The sequence below is a fragment of the Plodia interpunctella genome, chromosome 28, assembly GCF_027563975.2.
Source record: "Plodia interpunctella isolate USDA-ARS_2022_Savannah chromosome 28, ilPloInte3.2, whole genome shotgun sequence".
Taxonomy (NCBI): Eukaryota; Metazoa; Arthropoda; class Insecta; order Lepidoptera; family Pyralidae; genus Plodia; species Plodia interpunctella.
This window is the reverse complement of record NC_071321.1, coordinates 3,144,040-3,168,823: the sequence shown is the minus strand read 5'-3', so window position 1 is coordinate 3,168,823 and position 24,784 is coordinate 3,144,040. Positions and strand designations below refer to the sequence as shown.

The 24,784-nt window shown below is 35.1% G+C and overlaps 1 protein-coding gene and 1 long non-coding RNA gene across 2 annotated transcripts; one reads left to right on the top strand and one right to left on the bottom strand.

Annotated features, from left to right (window-relative positions):
- The first annotated feature begins 9,052 nt into the window (after positions 1 to 9,052).
- LOC128681830 (uncharacterized) lies at positions 9,053 to 12,029 on the top strand. The gene is made up of 2 exons (XR_008406068.1): positions 9,053 to 9,164; positions 9,925 to 12,029. It is a non-coding gene; the product is annotated as an uncharacterized LOC128681830 (long non-coding RNA).
- A 1,723-nt stretch (positions 12,030 to 13,752) lies between these two features.
- Positions 13,753 to 22,664, bottom strand: LOC128681829 (uncharacterized). Its single transcript, XM_053766040.2, has 7 exons — positions 22,484 to 22,664; positions 18,027 to 18,119; positions 17,299 to 17,397; positions 16,787 to 16,872; positions 16,309 to 16,446; positions 15,206 to 15,273; positions 13,753 to 14,149 (listed from the first exon to the last, which is right to left on the bottom strand). The coding sequence occupies exons 1-7, from the start codon at positions 22,524 to 22,526 to the stop codon at positions 14,041 to 14,043; spliced, it is 636 nt and encodes a 211-aa protein (XP_053622015.1). The 5' UTR covers positions 22,527 to 22,664; the 3' UTR covers positions 13,753 to 14,040.
- Positions 22,665 to 24,784: the final 2,120 nt, after the last annotated feature.

The window sequence follows — 24,784 nt, the reverse complement described above, 5'->3', positions numbered from 1 at the left end:
AAATTATTCGGCGCCGTGTCTCGGAAACCTCCAGGCAGACGCCCCACGAACTAAAGCAATATATAATTGAAGTACATTGATCCGTGCGTCCATAAGTCAAATCATATTGCGATATCTAAACGATATCATTAAATATATAAAAATGTAGCGCGCGCCATGTTCTTGTTTTGCATTTTTTGATGCGGTTAAGGTGATCCGATACACTGGGCTTTTGTGTTTAATACCAATATTGCAAACGTACTAATTACGTTGGGAACAAATGTCTGGCTATGCCGCTCCCGCCCGGCGCTGGCTGAAGGCAAACCCGAAAGAAGTGCTGGCTTGATGTCGTCGAGGATGCTATGCGTGACAATGGTCTGACAACTAGGGATGCCGACGACCGTGCGCCATGGAGACGAAAATGTAGGAAAGTGGATTCTTGGCTCCAGGGTCCAGCCCAGGGTCCGCTATACTTAAAGTAATATTTTATAATATAATACATTAAAATATATATAATACAATAAAATGCATACATAATTAGATTTTGAGACTCTGATGTCGGAAATAAGCATACTTTTCCATTTGTAGGAGTTATGAAAAAAATTATACGAAATTAGCATAAAGGGTAGACTCTCCCCGCTTGAAATCTATACTATCTATACAGTACTATCTATAAGCGTTTGTGAGTTTGTATGTTCGAGGCGGGTAATCTCCGAAACTACCGAACCGATTTTAAAAATTCTATCACCTATTTATCACCCACGGTAGCGAAGCCCCTGGCAACAACTAGTAGATTATGAAATAACAAATATGACAGTAATATAATTCTGTGCTCGGTGTGCCCCGGCCCCAATGCCCCGGGTCATAAAGGACCCCCTGCTCGAGTACATGGATTTCGCACAAATACAAAATGCACAAAAATTATTTAAATAAAATGAAAAAAATATATTACATACTTTAATGATGTTTTTTGAAAATATTTCAAGGTTACCATGGTTATATTGTTTTGTTTGATTTTTGTTCTTAATTTATATAAAGGAATGTGAATAATCTTCTAATATAATTCTTAATTTATATAATTAATATATTTGACGACCTTGGTGGCGTAGTGGTAAAATTCTTGCCACTGAACCGAGAGGTCCGGGTCTTGGATGTTTATCTATATATGTACCTATTTGTTATAAAAATATAGTATCGTTGAGTTAGTATCCCATAACACAAGTCTCAAACTTACTTTGGGGCTATCTCAATCTGTGTGATTTGTCCCAATATATTTATTTATATTTATTTAATGTTTTATATATAAAAATGTATATATTTAGCGGTTGGCATGGGTTATAAAGAAGATAAAATTTGTTTAAAATAAAGTCTTCCTAATTGTAACATTATATCATAACCAAAATTATAATAGACTAGCTGCGCCCCGGGGCTCCGCTTCCGTGGGAATTTCGGGATAAAAAGTACTGTATGTCTTATATTTTACCCGTGTACTAAATTTCATAACAATCCGTCCAGTAGATTTTGCGTGAAAGTGTAAGAAACATACACACATACATCCTATAAGATTTTGTTTGTTACCTCTTCACCCTCTATCTACTGATTCAATCTTCTTGAAATTTTGCATACATGTAGTTTAAAGTATGGAGAAGGACATAGGGTAAAGGCATACTTTTTATTCAGGAAAAATCACTACTCCCGTGGGAAATTCTAAAAGGAAAAAGATAGTTTAAAATAATTATATATATATATATATATATATATATATATATATATATATATATATATATATATATAATCGAAAGCCCAGGTCAATCTGAAAAAATAATTTTACGTTGAAAAATCGATACTATATTTTTTATTTTAAACTATCTTATTATATATATATATCCTACTAATAGTATAAATGCGAACGTTTGTGAGGATGTATGTATGTTTGTTACTCTACTGGGCCGATTGTTATGAAATGTGTACCAAACACAGGTAGAATATATCACATAGGGTACTTTTTATCCCAAAATTCCCACGGGAGCGAAGCCCCTGGACGCACTTAGTTACTTATAAGTATATGTTATAAAATATAGTATTGTTAATTGAGTATAATATCCCAATAACACGAGACTTCTAAACACATTAAAATTTGACTGCATTAATATTATACATGGATCTTGTGTCTAATGGTGTTTTAAAAGTAGTTTGTACAGAAAACAACACATAAACCTATACAAAATCATTGCGAATTCGCTCCTATGACCTTCGCATAGAGTTCTGTTAACTGTGCTACACTTGCTCAACGTTTGTTAAAAGAGATACATCAAAACGAAAAAAAAAATATAGGTATTCATTCAATTTTCGAATATAGCCAGTATTTTCTTAGTAAATCAAAGAAGTGGGTGTTTCACCAAAAAAGAAATAAACCCAATGGCCAGTATTGTCCTAGTCAATCAAGGAAGTGGGTGTTTTTACGGAAAATAAAAAAAAAACACTAATTCAGTTTTGGAATATGGCCAGTATTTCAAAATATCGAAATCAATTTCATGTAACCCGAGCCCCAATGATTGTACCCACGCGCTCACATCTAAATACATACTCAGAACGAATGGCTCGCATTTGTCTCTCCGCATGCGACGCCACTTTTATTTATTTAAAAAAGGAATACATTTTTAAATTTTTTAAATAAAAACGGCGTGGGTGAGCTCTCTTGGGCTATATGGTTCCGTATTGATATTACATACATAATAGCAGTTTTAGTCACGGAGGATTAATTTCCGTGGTTTTAGTTGTAGTATATGTATAGTTATAGTTACCTACTTAATTAATGTGTTTTATTTAGTTGCGTGTGGTTGTAGATGTCGTATGAGGCGACTAAGGGCTACTAGTCTAGGCACCCGATAGGCAACAATATCATTCCTAGGGAGGGTTGACATCAGGAAGGGAACCGGTTGTAAAATCACAGCCGAATCTTCAATGCGCATTATTGCTTTCTGTATAGCAATACAAAATTCTATACTGCACATTATTTAAGGTGTACGTAGGTACAAATATTTTAATAAATAGTGGGACCGCTATGTAACGCTGATTTTGCAAGCATAACTAAAAATCTTTTAATTAATTCCATCATCATTGCCTGAGGTTTAGTATTCTTAATTGGAGGGAACCCTAAAAAAGTACGCGCTCAACCGTTTTGTTTCTCCTTCGGTTGCCCGCACATCGAAGATAAAACCGAACGATACGGCGGAACTCTTCTAACAGTATCGGCCAGAAACAGACAGCAACACTCGATTGTTTTTTTTCTCTGAATAGCCAGTTATGAGGGCTGTCTTTGGTAGATCATAAAGAATTTAAAAATGATATTACACGGGACTCGGCTGAATATTTAAAATGTTTACTTTGATGTGTTCTTTTTTTTACTTTTTTTATTCTCATAGAAGCCGAAATTCCCTTTGACATCCGGGTTTACAGCCAGTGATATAATCTATTATTGAATAAAAAAAACAGTTGATCGTATCGTTCGATGTTTAAAATGAAGAATGGCAGGATACCGAGCATGAATGTTTTTATCTGGAAAAAAAAATGTATTTGTCTGTGGCATTTTATTATTAATTCGTCCCACGGTCGTTTAGTTTGACATTATTTTTTATGGCTATCAATATTTATAATTTTATTATTCTATCGGCCATATTTAATATTTTTAACGATTCATATTCTTGTTGGTAGCAATTCAAAGTCTTTATCAAAACGTAATCACATTATAATTAATTAATTATTTATTTAACATCCGATCCCAGGGGAAAATGACAAAATAAATTAATATTTAACGACGTCGCTTTCTTGTCTGTGCGTATTCCTTCCATTCATTTTCGACTAAGACGCCACGCATTCCGTTTAAAAAATAAGTCTTCAAGTGGAGAAAGTATACTTTCATACAAACTGTGATTTAGTTCATTTAAAAAATGCCACTTGTATGTAACCGTTGGTAGGGATCAAATTTCATCAAAATCGTTCCAGCTGTTTGGCCGTAAGATCATTAAATAAAGAATCATACTAGATGGCTTGTATTCGAAAAGTCCAAGGTTAAAATATAAATTGTATTTTAAAGTTAAAAACGTTTGTTGAGTAAACTATATTTGGAATTTTCCAAACTAGAAAATGGAATCAATAAACCAGATAAATGAGCACAGTTTGTTTTTTCAAGACTTATAAACAATCTATACGTTTATTCTGTTATTATAAAGAGGTACTTAAGCGTTTGTGAGTTTGTATGTTTCAGGCGGGTAATCTCCGAAACTACCAAACTGATTTCAAAAATTCTTTCACCATTAGTAAGGTTTTTATCCATGATTGCTATAAGCTATATTTTATCTCAAAATTCCCACGGGAGCGAAATCCCGGGCAACATCTAGTAAATACCATATATTTTTATGATTTTACTGCAATATAAATTAAAGTAGACTATTTTGGAATTTATTTTATACAAAATTCAACAATAAGCAATAATAATTAAATAAATATATTAGGACAAATCACACAGATTGAGCTAGCCCCAAAGTAAGTTCGAGACTTGTGTTACGGGATACTAACTCAACGATACTAATCAAAAAAAGATCATTTTCCATCATGACCGACCGGGGATCGAACCCGCGACCTCTCGGTTCAGTGGCAAGAACTTTACCACTGCGCCACCGAGGTCGTCAAATTGTAACGTACTGTAAAAGTACTGTGATTATTGTTTACATGTTGGGAATCTTAAGAAAAAACTTACTGTACTTTTTTTTTTCTATAAGCAAAGATAGAAGATTATCAATTTGTGTGTTCCCAACTTCCAGCTATTGATATAATAATAAATAGTGGTCGAGACATCTGTCTGTGAGAGAAAAAAAACTTTTAAAAAACCTCAGGGGTGACCTTTTTATTTAGACTCGAAGCCGAGCGTCGAGCTCATAAGTCACCGATCGTATTAACCATTTTTGACATTAAAAAGGACGACCTCTTTACATCGTACGACTTTTTTCAATATTTATTATTCTGCGCCGGAACTTCAATGAGTAACTTGTACTTGGGTTCAAACGCACAATCGTCAAAATGTAGGTACAATAGTTAAAAAATTAATTATTAACTAATTAGTCACAATGAACAAACGAAAAAATAAATATATTAGGACAAATCACACAGATTGAGCTAGCCCCAAAGTAAGTTCGAGACATGTGTTATGGGATGCTAACTCAACGATACTATATTTTATAACAAATACATATATAGATAAACATCCAAGACCCGGCCCAATCAGAAAAAGATCATTTTCCTACATGACCCGACCGGGGATAAAACCCGGGATCTTGCGGTTAAGAGGCAAACACATTACCACTGCGCCACCGAAGTCGTCAATTAATCATCATGATAATACCTGCCACTGAACAGTCAGTTATCATGATTATGGCAGGTGTGCGAACTCTTTGCAATAGCCCATTCTCAGTCCATCTAAATTACATTCTATAGACCAGTACTTCTATCCATTATTCTGCAATAGTTCACACTCCCGCCGAGACTTGCTCATGGGCATATCATTTTATTGGTATATCCGCGAGCGGGTCTTGGCGGGAGACCTACACAACATCAAAACTCTCCAAAGGGCTTCTACGTATTGGATCCATATCCCCATGCAAGCCTCTCAAAGGACCGGACTCAGTGCCGTGAATTTATAAAAGGAGATACATCAATAATAACATGCATATACTAATTGAAATGAAAACTAAGCTTAAATTATATTTATTAATCTAAACTTAAAACGAAATAACGTCAACTACGAAATATATTTGTTGAATCGAGATATGACGATATGACTGCCGTCCCGACTTCGCTCGGGTGAAACCATAATAGAAATCCACCTAAACATTCCTCAAGAATCAGCCTTATCTATTGGTGAAAACCGTACAAAAATTCGGTAGTTTTTGAGTTTATCGCATACAATTAAAGGGTTATTTCGAAGCTTTTTTGTATGTTCTCAAATTAAAAGGCGGTCTAATGTTTTGTTGAAAAATTCAATCCAATTTTCGCTGTTGTCCTCATCACAATCCGCAATATTTGTGTCGATTTTCTTATTTTTCTCTTTATTGTTAAGTCCTATCAATATTAGAAAGTTTCGTAAAGTGTTCTATAGAATCTATCACGATATATCAGTCAACAAAGAGGCTGAACATCACCACAAAGAATTTCAAACCTTACGACATCACTACATACAAAACATGGCTACCCGCTGTGTGTCCTAATGTATGCTTAGATCTTTGAAACTACGCAACGGATTTTGATGCGGGTTTTTTTAATAGGTGTGATTTCTGAGGAAGGTTTAGGTGTATAATTTATTATGGTTTTATCGGAGCGAAGCCGGGATGAGCCGCTAGTTAGGAATAATATCAATCAAGTACAATATATTTTCGATTAAATTCGCGAAGTAAGATCGTATCGGAATCGTGTAGTACGGTGCAAGAAGGACTGCCACATTATTGATGGGTGTCCGCCAGACGGGTTGCTTTACATAAAGAGGCATGTCCCTGAGTGCTCGGGAATGTTACGATTGATGTTTTGAGAGTACAAGACAATGACTACAGTGCGAAGGGGTGGGGGTAACGAGGTATTTCAGCTATTCCCTTTAGATATTCAGGCACAAAATTGATGAGATTTAGTTGGCTAATTTATAATTCTTGTTTTAAAGTTATTTTTCGATTTTTACTGATTGTTTTATATTTTTTGATGATTATTTAGATGGCTGTTGAAATCCGACAATCCGCAATGGGCCTGCGTTGAGGCGAAGGCCTGTGTTAAAACAGAGGCCATGTGCCCCAGCATTAGGAAGGAGGGCATGATTTAAATCCACGAAACGGATTTGATCCGTTTTTTTTATAATAGTGTTTCAAGAAGGTTTATATGTACTTAACGACGACTTTGACGACCTCGGTGTCGCAGTGGTAAAGTGCTTGCCTCTGAATTGAGGGGTCCCAGGTTCGATCCCCGGTCGGGTCATGGAAAATGTTTTTTTTTTTTTTGATTGGCCCGTGTCTTGGATGTTTATCTATATAGGTTTTTATTTAAAAATATAGTATCGTTGAGTTAGTATCCCATAACACAAGTCTCGAACTTACTTTGGGGCTAGCTCAATCTGTGTGATTTGTCCTAATATATTTATTTTTATAAGATGGCACCCAGGCCCCAACCTGCCAGTTCCTAGTTTTGATCTTCCGCGAAACTAACTATGAAAATACTGGACTGGGCAAATAAATAGGTGCGGAACTTCGCAAGGAAGATGCGCCGGAATTGCTGTGCAGATGGAACTTCTCGGACAGTCCTCTGTGTCCCTGCGGGGAGGTCCGAAGTATGCGGCACGTCACTGACCTCTGTCCATTATAATACTCTATTGAAGGTGGCATTGTCAGGATCCACGAAGTCGACAATGTCGTCCAAAAATGGATTGATGGCTTGCCTCTCGATTTTTAGTCCTAGTTTGTGTTGTATGGAAAAATAAAACCATTTTGTAAATAAATAAATTCTTCCCAGGCGAACTTGAACTAAAATGAAACTCAGTTCACAGAATTAGTAGTTAACTTGATATAATATCTTCTAGCAACAGCTTTAACCAAAGTCGTTCAAAGCATACCGAAGCAGTTTCAACCGATGTGCATCTTTGATTCAACCGCTGCATGTTTCAAATGCATAGCATTTCTAGGTTTAAGAGGGTTAATGACAGCCGGCCATAAAATCACAGCCGAATCATTAAGATTGAAACATTTTTAAGCTAACCCTGGACTCTCGTGTGTGTTATTTGATTATTTCTAACACTGATTTTAGATTTTATTTATAAGATTTTATTGAAGCCGCCTAAAGGCATCTGACATGACCTACCGACGTCTATAGTGGCAACAAGTGGTGGATGGGGCATCACAGCCGAGAATACACACGAGCAAGAGAGAGAAATATGATACACGTCCATATTTTAACTTAACTAATATACATCAATTCCCATAATGATCATTTGTTCAAATAAATGCTCATTTTGGAGTTCCTCTCCATAACAATGTACTAAAGACCAACACGAAGGAAAAACTCGAGTTCTTGTTGGATCCGAAAAAGTTTTGGAGAAAAATTCAACTGACCGTTAAACACACTGTAAATGTTTTGTGGGAGATGCAAAAAGTATGGAAGGAGACTCTTTCGTTATCAATATTCTTGCTATTTTTGTTGCGGTAGTTGTCCAATGGTTAACACGCCCGTATGTGAACCGAAAGGTGCCAGGTTTGAATCCTACGTGTTGTGCAACGTGAGTTTATACAGCAATTGAATCGTGAATGAATAGTAGTTTTCATAGACCGCTTATTGCGTGATCTCATGACCGCATCTAGCGTGTGCAAAGAAGACTATTTTGTGACTATGTTGCAAAGTCGTTGTGTGTTTCATTCCACTTAATGATCATGACCCTCAGCCACGAGGAATGCAACTGTAAGGAGAAAGTGTTGCTAACAGATATGAAGGAGTTTGATAGCATGAGTTATATTTACTCATAAAAGTTATTAATTTGTATATTCCTTCATTTAAAATGTTAAAATCATAACATCTCTCCGGTAACACAGCGTGAAAAAAGTACTCCACTATATGAAATATTATAATCTAGATTTTTTGCGCGAGATATCTACCTATATGCATTTTTTTAACTAATTCATTTACCAAGTAACATTTCTGTGATAAATTAATACAAGGATATGAAGTTCTAAAATAAATTTAAATATCTTTCACACCTTTAGGAGATACAAATATATATATTATTTTTTTATTAACAAATTTTTACAAATAACAAAAGCCGTCCCCACACTGTCCCGACGGCCACAGCCAAATATCTTTAACATGCAAAAGAAATTAACTGCACACAGTTATCCAATGAAAAAACGCTAAATACCACGATGCAGTTCGAAATGAGTTTAATTATTGCAGCAATTGCAATCCAGAACGCATTTCGGAACGACAAATTTAATTCGGGGCCCGTCGGAGAGCGCGCGAACGAAACTGCGCCTTGTGTCTTAAAGTGACAGCTGTCAAACATTGAGGTTATAAGAAAAATGAGTTGCGCAATTTGTATTATACCAAGGCTCCACCCTGCAAACGTTTTTTGTATGGAATATCTCAGAAAAGGTGGAGTTTTTGAGGTAACGCCTTTATAATGATATGTTTCGAAATTTCGGTTATGGGGAAATGGTGTATAGTTGTTTTTTCCAAAAGGAAAGTTGTGTGGTTGTCTTGTCGTACAGTACTTCGACATAATTGTCGGTAATTATGATTAAGTACTTGGAATTTTGTAACGATATTCCTTGGGAATGTCTGCTGCCTCAATTGTTGTATACAGATACATCTCGTCTTTTTTCCATACGGAGTAGACAGGGCCAAGTCTCAAATAAATGGCCACGTATTCCGAGCTTATTGGTGGACGTGAACAATAGACAAAGCGAAAAAGTTACAGAATGATAGCTAATTGGCTATTCGACTGGGTAACAAGTAAATAATATTTAAATAATCAAACACTGCAATTAAATGTCACTTTGATTGATCAGTTTTATTAATTACGATATTTAACTATTTTTTCAGTCGTATTAAAGTATATTAAAAAGCTTATTGGCTCCAAAATCCGTGACGTCACAATACATCACTGCCATACAAGCTCTATATAAAATTTTGTTTTTGACATTGATAAAAAGAATTTGATATGACTGGATGGAGAATAGCCAATTTCTTGTTAGAACAGTTAGTTCATGTTTGTAGACTATTCCCTTAACTGACTTTTACAATCTGAGTAAGAAATTATGCAAATTTTATTTGTTTGAGAGCACAAATTTCATATACATACCATAATAAACAAGTAATTTTAAAAGTATAAATATGAAAATATTCTAAAATGCAGATTTCGTTAAGGTTGGATATGCGTGCCAATGGTCTGACTACTACCAAAGACCATGTGAAGGGGAGAATAAAGCTAGGAAAGCGGATCCTGGGCTCCGACGCTCTATAGCTCTGGGAAGAAACTGGGACTGCGGTCAAATGAAACAGATGGCAAACATCACGAACTGTGGGTGTTAAATTAAACACTTAAACACCCATATTTTTCAGAGAAATTGTATATATTTTGGAAATAATAAATTTATATATCTATACTATTATTTTAAGCATTTGTTAGTGAGAGAGACTTTGTGAGTTTGAGGCGGGTAAGCTCCAAAACTACTGAAAAATTTTTCAAGATATTATCCAATATATAAGAATTTATCCAAGATTGCTATAGGCTATATTTTATCTCAAAATTCCCACGGGAGCGAAGCCGCGGGCAACATCTAGTACTAATAAAAACCTTAGTATAAATTCAAACCTTAGTGGTATCAATATGCTAAGTTAATTACTTAATGTTTTGTAATATCTTTTATAAGATAATTAATTAATAAAATAATTTAAAAAAAAAACTATATTTTCCCGTGACATGACATATATTTCGGAAATCATAAATGTATAAATATATTTTTAATACTTACTTAAATATATTTTTATGTAACTCTAATCTTCAGACATATAAAAATAACATCCTTGTTTCGTTTTAACGTGAAAAAGACAAACAAAATAACAAAATACATACATCTGTAGTATACTATATTTACAATCTTAAATATATATATATATATATATATATATATATATATATATAATTTAAGTACTTATGTAACTACCTACACGTGTAACGCAGCTACGCTTTGTTTGGAATCTCTTTCGATGTATTTCGCCTGCGCTGGCACATTTGGATCTACTGTCATAAATTTTAAAATTCTAAATCCGCTCGAACACTTTGCCGCGTAAACATTACGACCAAGCTAGCGAGGCAAGAGGGTGGCCGTGATAAATTTATAAACATTAAACAAAATGATAAGAACAGACCCAATAAGGGTAAGTGCTCCATTTATTCTGAATATATATAACGTATCACCTAATCTCTATTTTAGAATTTTAATTTATATTTAATTGCTCTAGGTCTTACCTTAAATTTTATAATAAACTGACTTCACTACCTACTGCCTAGTGCCTATTTACTATCAAACCCACAATAAAACCCCGACACACGTAAGACTCAAGTAAATTTAATTCTATGTATATTAAATACAGATTATATCACCCTGTACATAGCCACAGCCGCCTGTATAACCGTCGGATCCCGTCACAACGCGATATGTCTATTAACCATAAGCCGCTTAGTGTAAGTTCGATTCTCAGTTTAAAAATAAAACTATTGTGTACAGAATGTTTTGGGCTAGGTCATAAGCGGCGGCGAATTTAATAAATTATATTTTAAATATACATGTATGTTTGTATTCTTTTGGTAACATATAATATCAGTATTAGAAAATATAATAAGTATTTTGTATATTATAAATTATGTTTGTAATTAAATATAAGAAATTTACTGTCACCCATGTACAGACAACAGCACATCAACCTACCCAAATTCATTGCAAGTTCGCCGCTATTACCACGACATAGAGGTACATACAGGGTAACTTGATGTACTATTGACTGCACTCCGATTTTTTTATAAACTTGTAAACTCGTCGTCTCAAAATAATTCAATTGTTACCCTATAATCCTCACATGAGAATCCTGCACGAAATATTTCACAACAATTTCTATTTTTTTTTTAAACAGCAGTATTATATAGTGGAAAAACGAGCATGTGGATTACCAGATGGTAAGCAAAGACCGCAGTCCATAGATCAGGAGAAATGAAAATAATTGCCAAGTGTGAGTGATGTGACTTTAGAATTTTACAGAATCGCAAAGCAGCAGTCCGATGTGGGTCACCAATGCGCTGTAGATTTTTTGAGAAAGCGATAAACTCTTTTCTCGCCCACGGCCTTTGCCGAAACTAATTTTTAAGTTTCAAATATGGAGAAGTTATTGTTTGATATCCATGAGTTGATATCCTAAAATAGTGATTTCTTTTTTTAGAGAGTGTTAATGCTAACACTAATGTCGGACTTTATTTAAATAGTGACTGATGACGCCTATGAGAAATATATCAATGGGACAATACTAGATAAAAAATCCTTTATTTCAAGCCCTTTTCCTTGATTAACTTTTACAAACTACACAATATGACTTTCTAGTCATATTGTGACATAGATTCTTCTAGCACATTCTAGCAGTTTCTCCTTTACTCGCAGACTTCTATTTATTCATTCCTAGCGGCCCGTCCGGGCTTCGCTCGGGTAAAAACATGATAAATTATACACCTAAACCTTCCTCAGGAACCACACTATCTATTGGTGAAAATCGCATGAAAATCCGAGCAGTAGTTTTTGAGTTTATTACGAACAGACAGACAGACGTGGCAGAGGACTTTGTTATGTGATGTGCTCTTGACTGTATGTAAAGATAGGCGCTGCATTTAAACAATTGATTTACCAATAATTAAGTTAACCAGTATATAAATGAGTAAAAACACTTTATTGCACCAAAAACAAGATACACGACACGATTTTGAACAAGACAACTAGTGAATTGTACAAATATGGAATCTATTAAGGAAAAAAATTGGTAGAAATTATTTTAAGCTCACAACTTGCACCAAACACTGATCTCTTAATAAATCGGGCGTAAGTGCCGCCCGCTTGAAGTGCCAAATCGTTGTTTTGTATGGCTTTAACAAGGCATATACAAAATCCGTTTGTCTATTTGTCTATATTAACCTCTATGATGGATACCACGCCATTGATTGTATTTAAATAAGTTTTAATCTTATTTAATCCTCGAAATTGTTTTGTTTATATACTAGCGCCAAGACCCGGCTTCGCCCGGGGGGTTTTGGACTGACTAATTAATTGATCGATAATAAATGAAAACACCGTAGTTAATAGACGACCTCGGTAGCGCAGTGGTTCTTGCCACTGAACCGAGAGATCCCGGGTTCGATCCCCGGTCGGGTCATGATGGAAAATGATATTTTTCCGATTGTGCCGGGTCTTGGATATATTGATATATTTTATAACAAATACATATATAGATAAACATCTATATATGTATTTGTTATAAAATATAGTATCGTTGAGTTAGTATCCCATAACACAATTCTCGAACTTACTTTGGGGCTAGCTCAATCTGTGTGATTCGTCCTAATATATATATATTTTTAATAGTGGTTATTAAAATTTAATGAGATCAAAAAATTATTGAAGTGACATTTAATGATTCTACTTGGTGAAGTCAATCGTTTGAAAAGTGCATTTAGCAGGATTTTTGTATATAAAAACATATACACTCGAACATAGAATCTCATACTTTTTTGAAAGTCGGTTGGAAACCCAAAATCAACTATCATAATCACAGCCGGAGGGAAACCTTTTGGCAATAAAAATAATGATGTGGAACAACGGATACCTAGCGATGTGATCCCAATACCCTTTACACACATACATCCTCACAAACTATAATACCTATTAGTAGGAATCAAAATCAATCAAAATCAAATCATTTATTCAGAAATTAGGCCTTCACAGGCACTTTTTTACGTCATATTCTAAATTAAATGATGTTTACCAAAGCTACAAACTACTAGCATTTCGGAACGACCACTGCTAAGAAGAAATGCCGAAAGAAACTTATTCAAACAGTGTTGGTCCCTATTATGCCAGAAGGGCTTACCATTTTTTAAATATAAATATAAAGGATGTGAAAGTTTTCTTGTTTGTCCCTCTTTCACGTCAAAACGTGTGGATATAGTTGGTAGAGGCAAGTGACAACATTTTGCAGTAAGCAATAATATTTTATTGAAGTGAAGATGTTTGTTACTCAACCACGCGAATTCGTTTCAACAGATTTTAATGAAATTTTGTACACGTGTAGAATATAAACAGCTACATCAAATAGGGTACCTTTTATCCCAAAATAATCATAGGATCGAAGTCTAGGAACGCAGCTAGTAAAGAGTATAGATTAACAAAAAATACTGTTTAACATGTTTAATTACATGGTTTTTCAATTTATTTATTAAGTCCCTCAATCCAGGTCGACGTTAGACAGATCGTCGGTGATCTTCTTCAGTTCGTCTGCTGTTCTCTTCTTCTCCCCCAACTGAATGGCTTCCTGCTTCTTCAGGCCGTATAACCTGAAATAAGAAGGTGCTGTCAACTCGTGTTATGGGATACTAACTCAACGATACTATATTTTATAACATATACATATATATATAGGTAAACATCCAAGACCCGGGCCAATCAGAAAAATATAATTTTCCACGATGACCCGACCGGGGTGCGAACCCGGGACCTCTCGGTTAAGAGGCAAGCACTTTACCACTGCGCCACCGAGGTCGTCAAAAATTCACTCCAGAAGGTGCAAACCCGTTGAACCAGATAATCTTCTAGCATTTCGGAACAACCTAATGAAAGTCATTTGAAGAAACTCTTAAACATCAACAACTAAAACTCCAGTGGCGTATGGTTCCGCCCTAGAATAGGACCACTATATCCTCCCGGGATGGTCATGAGCCGACTAAGGGACACTTAGCCTCAGTAACTGATAAGTAAAAATTATCAAAAATTGCTAGAAATGTGATGATGGCGCTAGTTTGCAGATATGTATCACCTTAAAGATATATTATCTTTAAATAAAGTACGTGGAATGAAACACAGATAATGACTTCCTTGGCACTTTTAATGGAGTGGTTTGCCATTGCCTTCTCCATTTCACACACAAGTTGATAACCAACCAGTGTGCAGGTTTCTTCACGATGTTTTCCTTCACCGGAAGTAAGTGGTGGACGATGAAAACTACTACATCTGAATCAGATTGATATACTAAGTCATGTGACACAAGTACGATTCGAACCAAGGACCTTTCGGTTCATAGGCGGGCGTCTTAACCATTACACCACCACCGCTTCTAATACATACGTTAACAAATATATAATACAGTTAAATGAAAGCTTATAAAAAAAATATGTGATGTGACGTTCGGTGGCGCAGTGGTAAAGTGGTCGGGTCATGATGGAAAATGATCTTTTTCAGATTGACCTGGGTCTTGGATGTTTATCTATATATGTATTTGTTATAAAATATAGTATCGTTGAGTTAATATCCCATAAGTCTCGAACTTACTTTGGGGCTAGCTCAATCTGTGTGATTTGTCCTAATATTATATTTAAAAAATTTAAACCACTAACCGTTTCAATTCGTCGAGCACGTTCTGCGGCAGATGCCCCGGCTTCGGCTGGTGGATCTCAAATTCGCCCTTCACAAAAACGAAAAATACAATTTAATTATTTATATATATTGTATTTTCGGCTTACATCGAATCATCGAATAGAATAGAATAAACTTACATATGTTTCAATTTACACTATGCTAATTACATGAGCCTATTAATTTGAAACTGTTGACGAACAACAACTAAACACAAGATTTAACGACCAATTGCGGAAGAAATACAATTGAAATCTTATACCTTCTGTGTTACGGTTGTGGAGTACGGTTGGTGAAGTAATTGGCAAAACGTGTCTTAATACATGTATTACTAGTACAATACAGGTCGAAGTTAACTGAAATATTGATAAAATTCGCAGTTCTATGTAAAAACCGTTGCAAAAACGGCTATCAGTGTTGCAAAGCGGAGCGTAGATACAATTTAAATCTTTGCCTTAGCCTAGGACTGCTAACAAGCAAGCTAATTTTAAACAGTCATTCACTGCAGTAAGACAATTAACGTAACATAACATACCCAAACCTACCTACCTTTATTGTGTCAAATGTATGTGTACGCTCTATCTGCTCAACCCATCTTCTTCAAATTTTGCATACATATAGTTTGTAGTGTGGAGAAGGACATAGGTAGGTAGAAAAATAACTGTTTCCGTTGCATATATATATTATATATTGCATATATATTTGCGCAGGCGAAGCCGCGGGCAAAAAGCTAGCTTATACGCCTTACTACTTAGTTCGCTTGTCAATAGTTGTTCGCCGCGAACTTAAGACTTCGCGAACACAATATTTTTTTACAAAATTGTGAATATTTCGAAAACGACTCAGCCACGAACTTCCATTGACAGATTCTACATACCTTTTAAATTTCATCAAAATCAGTCCAAAGGTTAGAAAGTTATCGCGTTACAAACATAAATACATAGGTAAATATAAAATTTTTATTTTTGTCCCAAGTTGTTTTGCAGACCCCGCTCGTCTCGCTCGCTCCGTCAAATATTTAGAGGTAGAAAAACTTAGGTTGTTTTTAAGTATGGCCGAGTGGCTGTTAGACTAGTTCCCTGACCTTGCTGTTCCTGACCAGCTCCACCACAGCGTCCTCGAGGTTGGGCACCTCCCCGGGCCGGGGCCGGCCCGCGCTCGGCGGGAGCTTCATCTTCTGCGCCCAGCCCTGCAGGTACTTGCCCGCCTCCGACTGGAGGTACTGGACACATTTTTGATGTTTATTTATCAAACTAACGTCACAATTCAGAAGTTGACCTGCTGCACAAGCAGTTTTTCAAGTTTAAGTTGTACTAGCTTTTGCTCGCTGGTACGCGCGCGTGAGATTCTCTGCGAACGCGAAACATACAAAATTTCGCCCCCATTATAGTAATTTGGGGGTTGATTCTTAAAAAAAAAAGTAGCCTATGTTTGAACGGGGTTTTTTAACTATACCTATGCTTGAAAATCCATGCAAAAGTTTTTAAGTTTATCGCGGACAAACAGACAAAGAAAGATGCGGCAGAGAACTTTTTTTTTATTATGTAGAATGTAATAATTACCTTTTCTCTGCTTTTGTTAGGCTTCAATGACAGCGGCGCAGGCGCCTGTCGCTTCGCGTTACTTGCTGCTACGAATCCCGTTCCAGCTGGAACAATTGTCAACATAATCTTAAGAAGTTATTTCTAGAAACGTAAGATCATACACACAGGATAGTCTTACACTGTACAGTCATGTCAGAAGCCTTCAGAAAATCTGACACATTAGCAATAACACACTTTGTTTGCGGTATGTGTGTAATTTGACGGTAAACCTGATCAGGTTTACCGTCAAATTTACTCTTGTTTATACATATATGGCAGTCATACACGATCGTGTATGACTACCATATGTATAAACAAGAGACAATAGCATTCCTAATATTCTTATTGTCAGCAACTGTATAAATACATATACATTTTAAATAACTAAGTCTAAAACATAAATATATATCGTTAGATTAACCTGACCATAGACTCCATGCCGTCACAGCCCAAAATAAGAGTGAGAGGTATGATGAGAGGTCAATACTTACTCAAATTCTGTGTGTTGGTCTGTGGGCCGAGCTCCAACACCACCTGGAAGTCAGCGTGGTTGCCGAACGCGTAGCCGAAACCGAGGCGGGAATCTGTGCCTGAAATCATTATATAACTTTTCAAAACTTAAAAGAAATATAGATCAGTAAATAATTCGGTGAGAAAATTGTAAAATAGAGCGGGAATCGAACCCACGGTCAGCCGGAACAGTGCGATACGAGTATGTCTGTTCAATCGAGTCATTAAATTGTTCATGTCATATAATTTCATTATTAGTGCAGTCTCCCATGAAAGTATATTTATTGTGAGTGATTTGTATTACTAAACCTAGGTTAAAGTCTCATTATTACTAACAAAATAGACTAAGTTTGAATAAATGAATTTATTATAAATATGTTATTTAAATTTAGTTTTTAATGCATATGTGAGTGTGCATTTACAATACACACAGCGCCATCTCGTGTTTTTTTTTTATTGTTCATTTAGCGCCACCTACAGGTTTACAGGCTTTTCGCAAATCCCACGGGAACAACAGTTTTTTTTTCGGGATAAAAGATACCTAATTCTCCTTGTCAATACTCTTAATTATATATATACGAAATTTCAAGAAGATTGGTTGAGTAGATAATGCGTGAAGAGGTAACAAACAAATAAACTTAGGTACTTTCGCATTTATTATATTAGATAGTTGGGAGTGGGATTAACCACTTCAAATCTTTATTATTACCCTTCTTAATAGGCGGTATGTTGGAGTATGCGACTGACAACAGGGAAGGTAGCTCCTCAGGAATGATGACGGATCGCGGACGGCCTGTCGCACCTGGAAATTAGAATATATAAATACATATATATATTATATTTAGTACAACGAAAATTTGTTTATGTACACAATATAACAGATACAAATCTAAACTTGTCTTTACTAAATCGCACACAAGGGCTATACACAAAATGCTCTCGCCTCTGGCCAAATATATTACACGAATAAAAAAAACTGAAATAACGTCTAAATTCACGTCCTCACGTGCTCACGTCCCGGCTTCCTTCGGGTAAAAACATAAAAAAACAGTATCTATGGAAAACCCCATGAAAATCCTAACAGTTGTAGTTTTTAAGTTTATCGCGGCAGAGAACTTTGTTTTACAATTATTAAGATATACATATATTTCTAAAATTTAAAATGATATATTAATATAATTATTACCTATAATTATTCGCTCTACGAAAAGTTTGTTTTAAATATCCTTTTATTATATTTTATTATGTCTCTTAAAAACAGATCTACGATTGCGTGCCATGGACAGAAAGTCTTACTTTCAAAATTCTTTTTTTTTTTCATTGTAAAAATATTAATTACCAACCATATAAAAACCAAAGCCATAGCGCGTGTGTGACACAGTTTACGAAAATACCATGACCCGCGACCCGGACAGCCTTGTTGCATCAGGTACCACATGTCTCATGTTGAGCAATTATCCAGACTGTGTCGTGGCTTACGCGAATGGCGTAAATAGAGAGTTTTGTTGTTTGAAATAACTTTATTGCGTACTAGCTTTTGCCTGTGGCTTCATCTGCGTCTATTTCGTGCGTTCGCTCATAAGTATCAGCTCATAACATCGATATCTCGGGTTCTAAGCAACGTATCGCGATGAAACCTATACCAGATTTTAAGTTAGACCATCCGCTATACAACTGTGAAATACCGCACATCAAATTCCATCCAGTAGTTTTTGCGTGATGCGCGAACAGACAGACCGACAAAAATGTTCACAAAAATTGTTTTGGCTTCTTTTACTCCCATAAATACTCCCCATAATCTCGCTTAGTTTTATTATATGTATAGATATATTACAACAAGACACAAGAAATAGAAAAGCAATGGCGGACTTATCCCATTGAGAGATCTCTTCCAGTCAACCGACAGAACACTCCTTGCAAAACGTCATGTACATCGTAATTAAAGTTCGGCGAATTGTTTGGTACAGTACAGTCGACAGCGCATCAACCTACATACTAACTCATTGCAAATTGACCGTTATTACAAGGTGCACAGAGGCCAATGAAGAGTAACTTGAGTAATGCGGTTGACTGTACATCACGTAGTGTTGAAATAACGAGCACAACGAACTGAGAGCTTAGTGCGAGTTTGCATTTTACTACTCAAGATCGAATCGATTCGAAGTGAGTCGCAAAGAACCAATCACATCGCGGTGTGGTTGTCGTTGCGTCACAATGGCGCACTGTGATTGGTTAGCTGCGTCTCTATGCAAATCGACTCAATAGTGAGATGTGAAAAGCAAAGTAACACTCCACACACAGTACATCGCGTAATGGAGTGTTGAACTTACGAGCACCACGAACAAAACATTGTCACTTATAGTAATATTATACGCAAGAACAGTTTTCACTCATTATATAGTGAAAACGTATGAAACCGCGGTACAAAGTATAGCTATTGAAGTATATTCTTGTCATCCATACCGAATATAATATATTATATTATATATAATGTGAAAGAGCACAATATTTTTATCGATTCTACCTCAAATTTATATACCTGGGTGGCTTGGGTGACTGAGCTTCTAGAAAATATGGAACTAATAAATATGGAAATAAATGGAAAAAAATGAATTTTGCTTTTTAAAAAAATCGATTATATAGTTTATGAAAGAGTCGATTTTCTTGCCGAAGAGGTCATAAGGAAGGACAATGAATTAGATAGTTATATAACGTTAGCCTATAAGCGCTTTGTACAGTCTGAATTTTTTTGGGTAATAAAGTGATTTTTTCATTGATGATCTATATTTTTGAGGTGCATCATAGTGTAGTGTTAATTTTATAACATAATTTCTTTGGTCCTGATTTTTTTTATCCGAACAGACAGACAGAGTAGACTAACGACTTTTCAGTGCTCAGTCTATAGTAATATTCAAATTGTATTGGCAAATTTGTTACTCTCAGTATTTTGAAGGTCTTATTGTATAGTTGTTGAAACATAGTTGGCAAGTGTAATCTTCGATGTTTTTTAGTAGTTGAAAAGACTTAACGTGTCGTACTATATCCACACCAAATTTCATCGAAATCAGTCCAGTGATTTAGTCGTGAAAAGGTAACCAGCTCAGCCATATGCTCTCGTAAGCCATAGCGCTGATTTTCAGCTGGGACTGAATTATTTATTAAAACTTTAAAATATAAGTAGAGAAAATTGTGTAAAAATTCACTTCGACACGCTGCAAAGATCACAATTCCTGGATGCCCCCTTGGTTAAGAGAGCCACAGCTATTGGTAATCACGAGCTATTGGTAATCACGAGCTATTGGTAATCACGAGCTATTGGTAATCACGAGCTATTGGTAATCACGAGCTATTGGTAATCACGAGCTATTGGTAATCACGAGCTATTGGTAATCACGAGCTATTGGTAATCACGAGCTTTTGGTAATCACGAGCTATTGGTAATCACGACCCTCAGCCATGTGGATACTACTGTGATGATGATGATAACAGACAGAATTTGTCTTAAAAGTATGGAATATGATAGGGTAAGTATTACGTTGTCCAAATTTCATAAAAACACAAGTAAATTAGTTTTTGAGTGGAAGTGCAATAAATTAACATATAATAACGTACACAAACATATATCATACGGCAGTGAGTTTATTTGTTACGCTTTCACACCTCAACTACTCGACCGATCGCTGTACTCGTGTAATAATACTTTTTATGGTGCTTTTTCAACCGAAATTCCCACAAAACAATGATAATGGTAAGCCCTTCTGGCATGATAGGTAGACCTACACTGTTCAAATTAGTTTCTTTCGGCATTTCTCCTCAGCAGTGGTCGCTCCGAAATGTCAGTAGTTTGCAGCCTTTTCGGAAATACTATGTAATTTAAAATTTGTCGTGAAAAAGTGCCTGTGAAGGTCTGCGATCTTTCTCATGGATTGGACCAGTGTGCAGGTTTCCTCACGATGTCTTCCTTCACCAGAAGCAAGTGGTGGTCGATAAATAGCTGAACTGAGACAGGTTGGTAAACCATCAGCCAGATCAGATGACATTGTTTGGGCCGCTGGTGATGCTATTTATAACCTGTTAGAATTTTTTAACGACAAATGTAAAATGCTTTGATTTCTCCACCCAATAATGTTATTTGATGTAAAAAAATAATAAATAAATAAATATATTAGGACAAATCACACAGATTGAGCTAGCCCCAAAGTAAGTTCGAGACTTGTGTTATGGGATACTAACTCAACGATACTATATTTTATAACAAATACATATATAGATAAACATCCAAGACCCGGGCCAATCAGAAAGATCATTTTCCATCATAACCCGACCGGGGCTCGAACCAGGAACCTCTCGGTTCAGAGTATTCGTTGTATTCGTAGTTAAATTTATAAGTAAAACAGACACGTAATTGCCCTCTATGATTGCTGTGCCCCTGCAGGATGTCACTTGTGCAATCAACTTATGGATGTAACTTGTATAACTTGTGATTTGCAATAAAATCGGAATCTGAATGAGACTGGCACAGGACCGTAGGAAGTGGCGTGAAAAGGGGTCTAAACTTGGCAATGGATTGATGTGGAATATGATGATGAGAGGTGCGTGAAGGTAATTCAACCTGTATTTAAATAATTACATTTGGTCACAAGGACTCGTGGACAATTTAGTATTACGGAACTTCGCAATGCCACTGATCCGTTCACTCGTCGAGTATCTTGTCTTGTAAACTTACAAGTTATTTATTGTATAATTTATATGATCTTAGTAATGTCGAGATGAGTTATATAACTAATTTTAGCATTTGTATGAATTGTATTCTTAGTAAAAAAATACCGAAACTAAACAAATCTAAATATGAAAATTCGTATATTTTTATAATCATTCTAAGAAGGATCAATGCCATAAAAATATACGAATTTTCAAGACAATTTATTGATAGATAAAACATAAATGAATAACAAAAAGAAACACATTCGCATTTAAAATATTTCATGAATTTTATAACACTAGTTTCCATAATAAAATATTAAACAATATCCTAGTTTTCGGAATAAGTTCATTGTTTGACATTACAAAATAAAATTTTAATTATAAAAGCATTTTCTATAACTCATATTCAACAAATGTCTAACGAATTCGAAATTTAAAACGAAATGTCACACTAATCCTTACCTAACGAAAACAGGAAGAGGAAAACACACAATCTCAAATCCATTGTAAAAAATACGTGCAAAATATATGGCCACTGATAATCACATTCACTTTTAAATTTAAAAATTAAAGTCTCAATACAACTTTAATATAAAAAAGTTAATATTTTAAATAAAGAACTGTCTACGACTAAATTTACCGCCAAACTAAGCGCAAAACTCCAAGAACCAATGTCGCAATAACAAAATCATAATCAAAACGTAAGTGGGGACATCTAATCAAGTAATTAGAACTCTTATTTTTACTGTAATTAAACATAAATTCCTCTGCAGTGAATCACGACTTAGATCATTATTGAATTATAAATATGGAGGTCCATGCGTTGGTATTTTAAAATATTCACTTATCGATATTCAACTTTATTAACGTTTACCATTGAATCGAATTTCGTATGACCGGAACCTGCACGTATATCTTACGCATGTGTGTGTGTCCATTCACTGAGATTGTAAATCACTTTCTTATAATAAATCCATCACACGCATCAATTTATTTTGAGCTTTAATAATATAACTTTACAGTTATGTTTAGATTGACATATTTGGTTGTTTCGACGTTAGACTACTGATAATTTTCCACCACTTTCTTATTTCGTGAAAACGATAGTGAAGAGCGAGACAGCATGGGTTCTATTGCATAGAAAGTAAATAAGCAGGACTCTTAATACATCTAAGAATATGTTTATAAAGATACTAGCTGCGCCGCGGGGCTTCGCTCCCGTGGGATTTTCGGTATTAAAATCCCTTTGGTAAAATTATTCCAGGTGTTGTGCGCGAGTAGCGCACCACATTTCATCCAAATTCGTCTAGTAGAATTTTCGTGGTTTAATAACAAAACACTCTCATACACTCCGTTACATTATATTCATTAATTTTTGCATTTTATTTTATTAATTACTAGCCTTTGCCCGCGGCTTTGCCCGTGTAAATTTCCCACGGGGCCAGTTATTTTCCGGGACGAAAAGTACCATTGTACTTCTCCACACTTCAAATTACATATATGCAAATTTTCAAGAAGATTGGTCGAGTAGATAGATCTTGAAAAGGCAAACAATTTACTTTCGCATTAATAATATCAGTTGAGATTTAGGTACACTTAAATTAGCCTTGACTTAATTAACTTGTAAATATTTACATAAATTTTAATGTCCGATTTTTACAGCCTACTATTAGTCCCATAATTATTTTTCTTTAATATCTCCTATGTACAGACAGACGCAGCCATTTACGATTTTATTATATGTAGGTATAGATATAGATTCTGTTAAATACATTAAATTCTAATGGAATCATTTAACCTTTGGGTTCAAGTTAGGTTAGGATATAACTTTCGCTGCTTAACTTTCTTACGGACTCTGTTATACATTATAGACATCGATTATTGATAGTACAAAAAACGGAGTAAATTTTTCAGGATGAGTATAATATGTGTCTTGCTCTCTCTCTCGCTCTCTCTCTCACACACATAAGCATTTTCCCGATTTCATTCTCGGCTGTGTTGCCCCGAATACATACATATAATTTTAAATAATTTATTTCATCATAACTTTGTAAATACAATGTATGTGACCATTGATAAAAATTTAAAACTAAATTACTATTCGAAATTTAAAATTATCTAAATAAAAAAAAGTAAATTAATTATTAAAAGATTTTTTTCATTGAATTTTGCCTATGTTTGCTATTTTGCCTGTTTTTGCTATTTTAACACAATTTTTGAATTTTACATTTTGTCATAGGACTTTCGCATTTTGACATAAAATGAACAAAAACATTGCAATTTCGGTAATGCCTGAGATAAAACACAGTACAGTCTCGTCCAAAATTGTTACTGGAACATATCTAATGCATAACCTTCCAAAGGCGCATAAGGTACATAGACACAAACATGTTTTTGTTCTACGACTTTTGTTTAAACATAATAAATAAAAAAAATCCTTTTTGTAGTTTTAGTTCTATTCCGCTACATAACGCTACTGTACTGTCTCGTGTTGTTTGGCTATTACATAGAGTTAAGATGTATAGAATCGCAAATTAGATTGTTTTTTTTTTAATATGAAAAGAAACTCTTTCACGCAACATCTACTGGACGGATTGTTCTTAAATTTGGTACACAGGTAATATATAACCTGGAATAATACATAGGGTACTTTTTATTCTAAAATTCCTTCAGGAGCGAAACCCCGGGGCGCTGCTAGTAGTTTATAAATCGAAAAAAATATATACGCAACAACGAAAAGTACCGGAACACTTTTCTTTCCAA

Bases quoted from the DNA above. Each gene is read 5' to 3' on its own strand.
- LOC128681829 (XM_053766040.2), bottom strand. From the start codon at position 22,526: ATGGATTTGAGATTGTGTGTTTTCCTCTTCCTGTTTTCGTTAG. The intron at 16,873-17,298 runs GTAAGTATTGAC...CAATTGTTCCAG, and splicing joins GACCAACACACAGAATTTGA to CTGGAACGGGATTCGTAGCA. The intron at 16,447-16,786 runs GTAATTATTACA...AAATGTGTCCAG, and splicing joins CTAACAAAAGCAGAGAAAAG to TACCTCCAGTCGGAGGCGGG.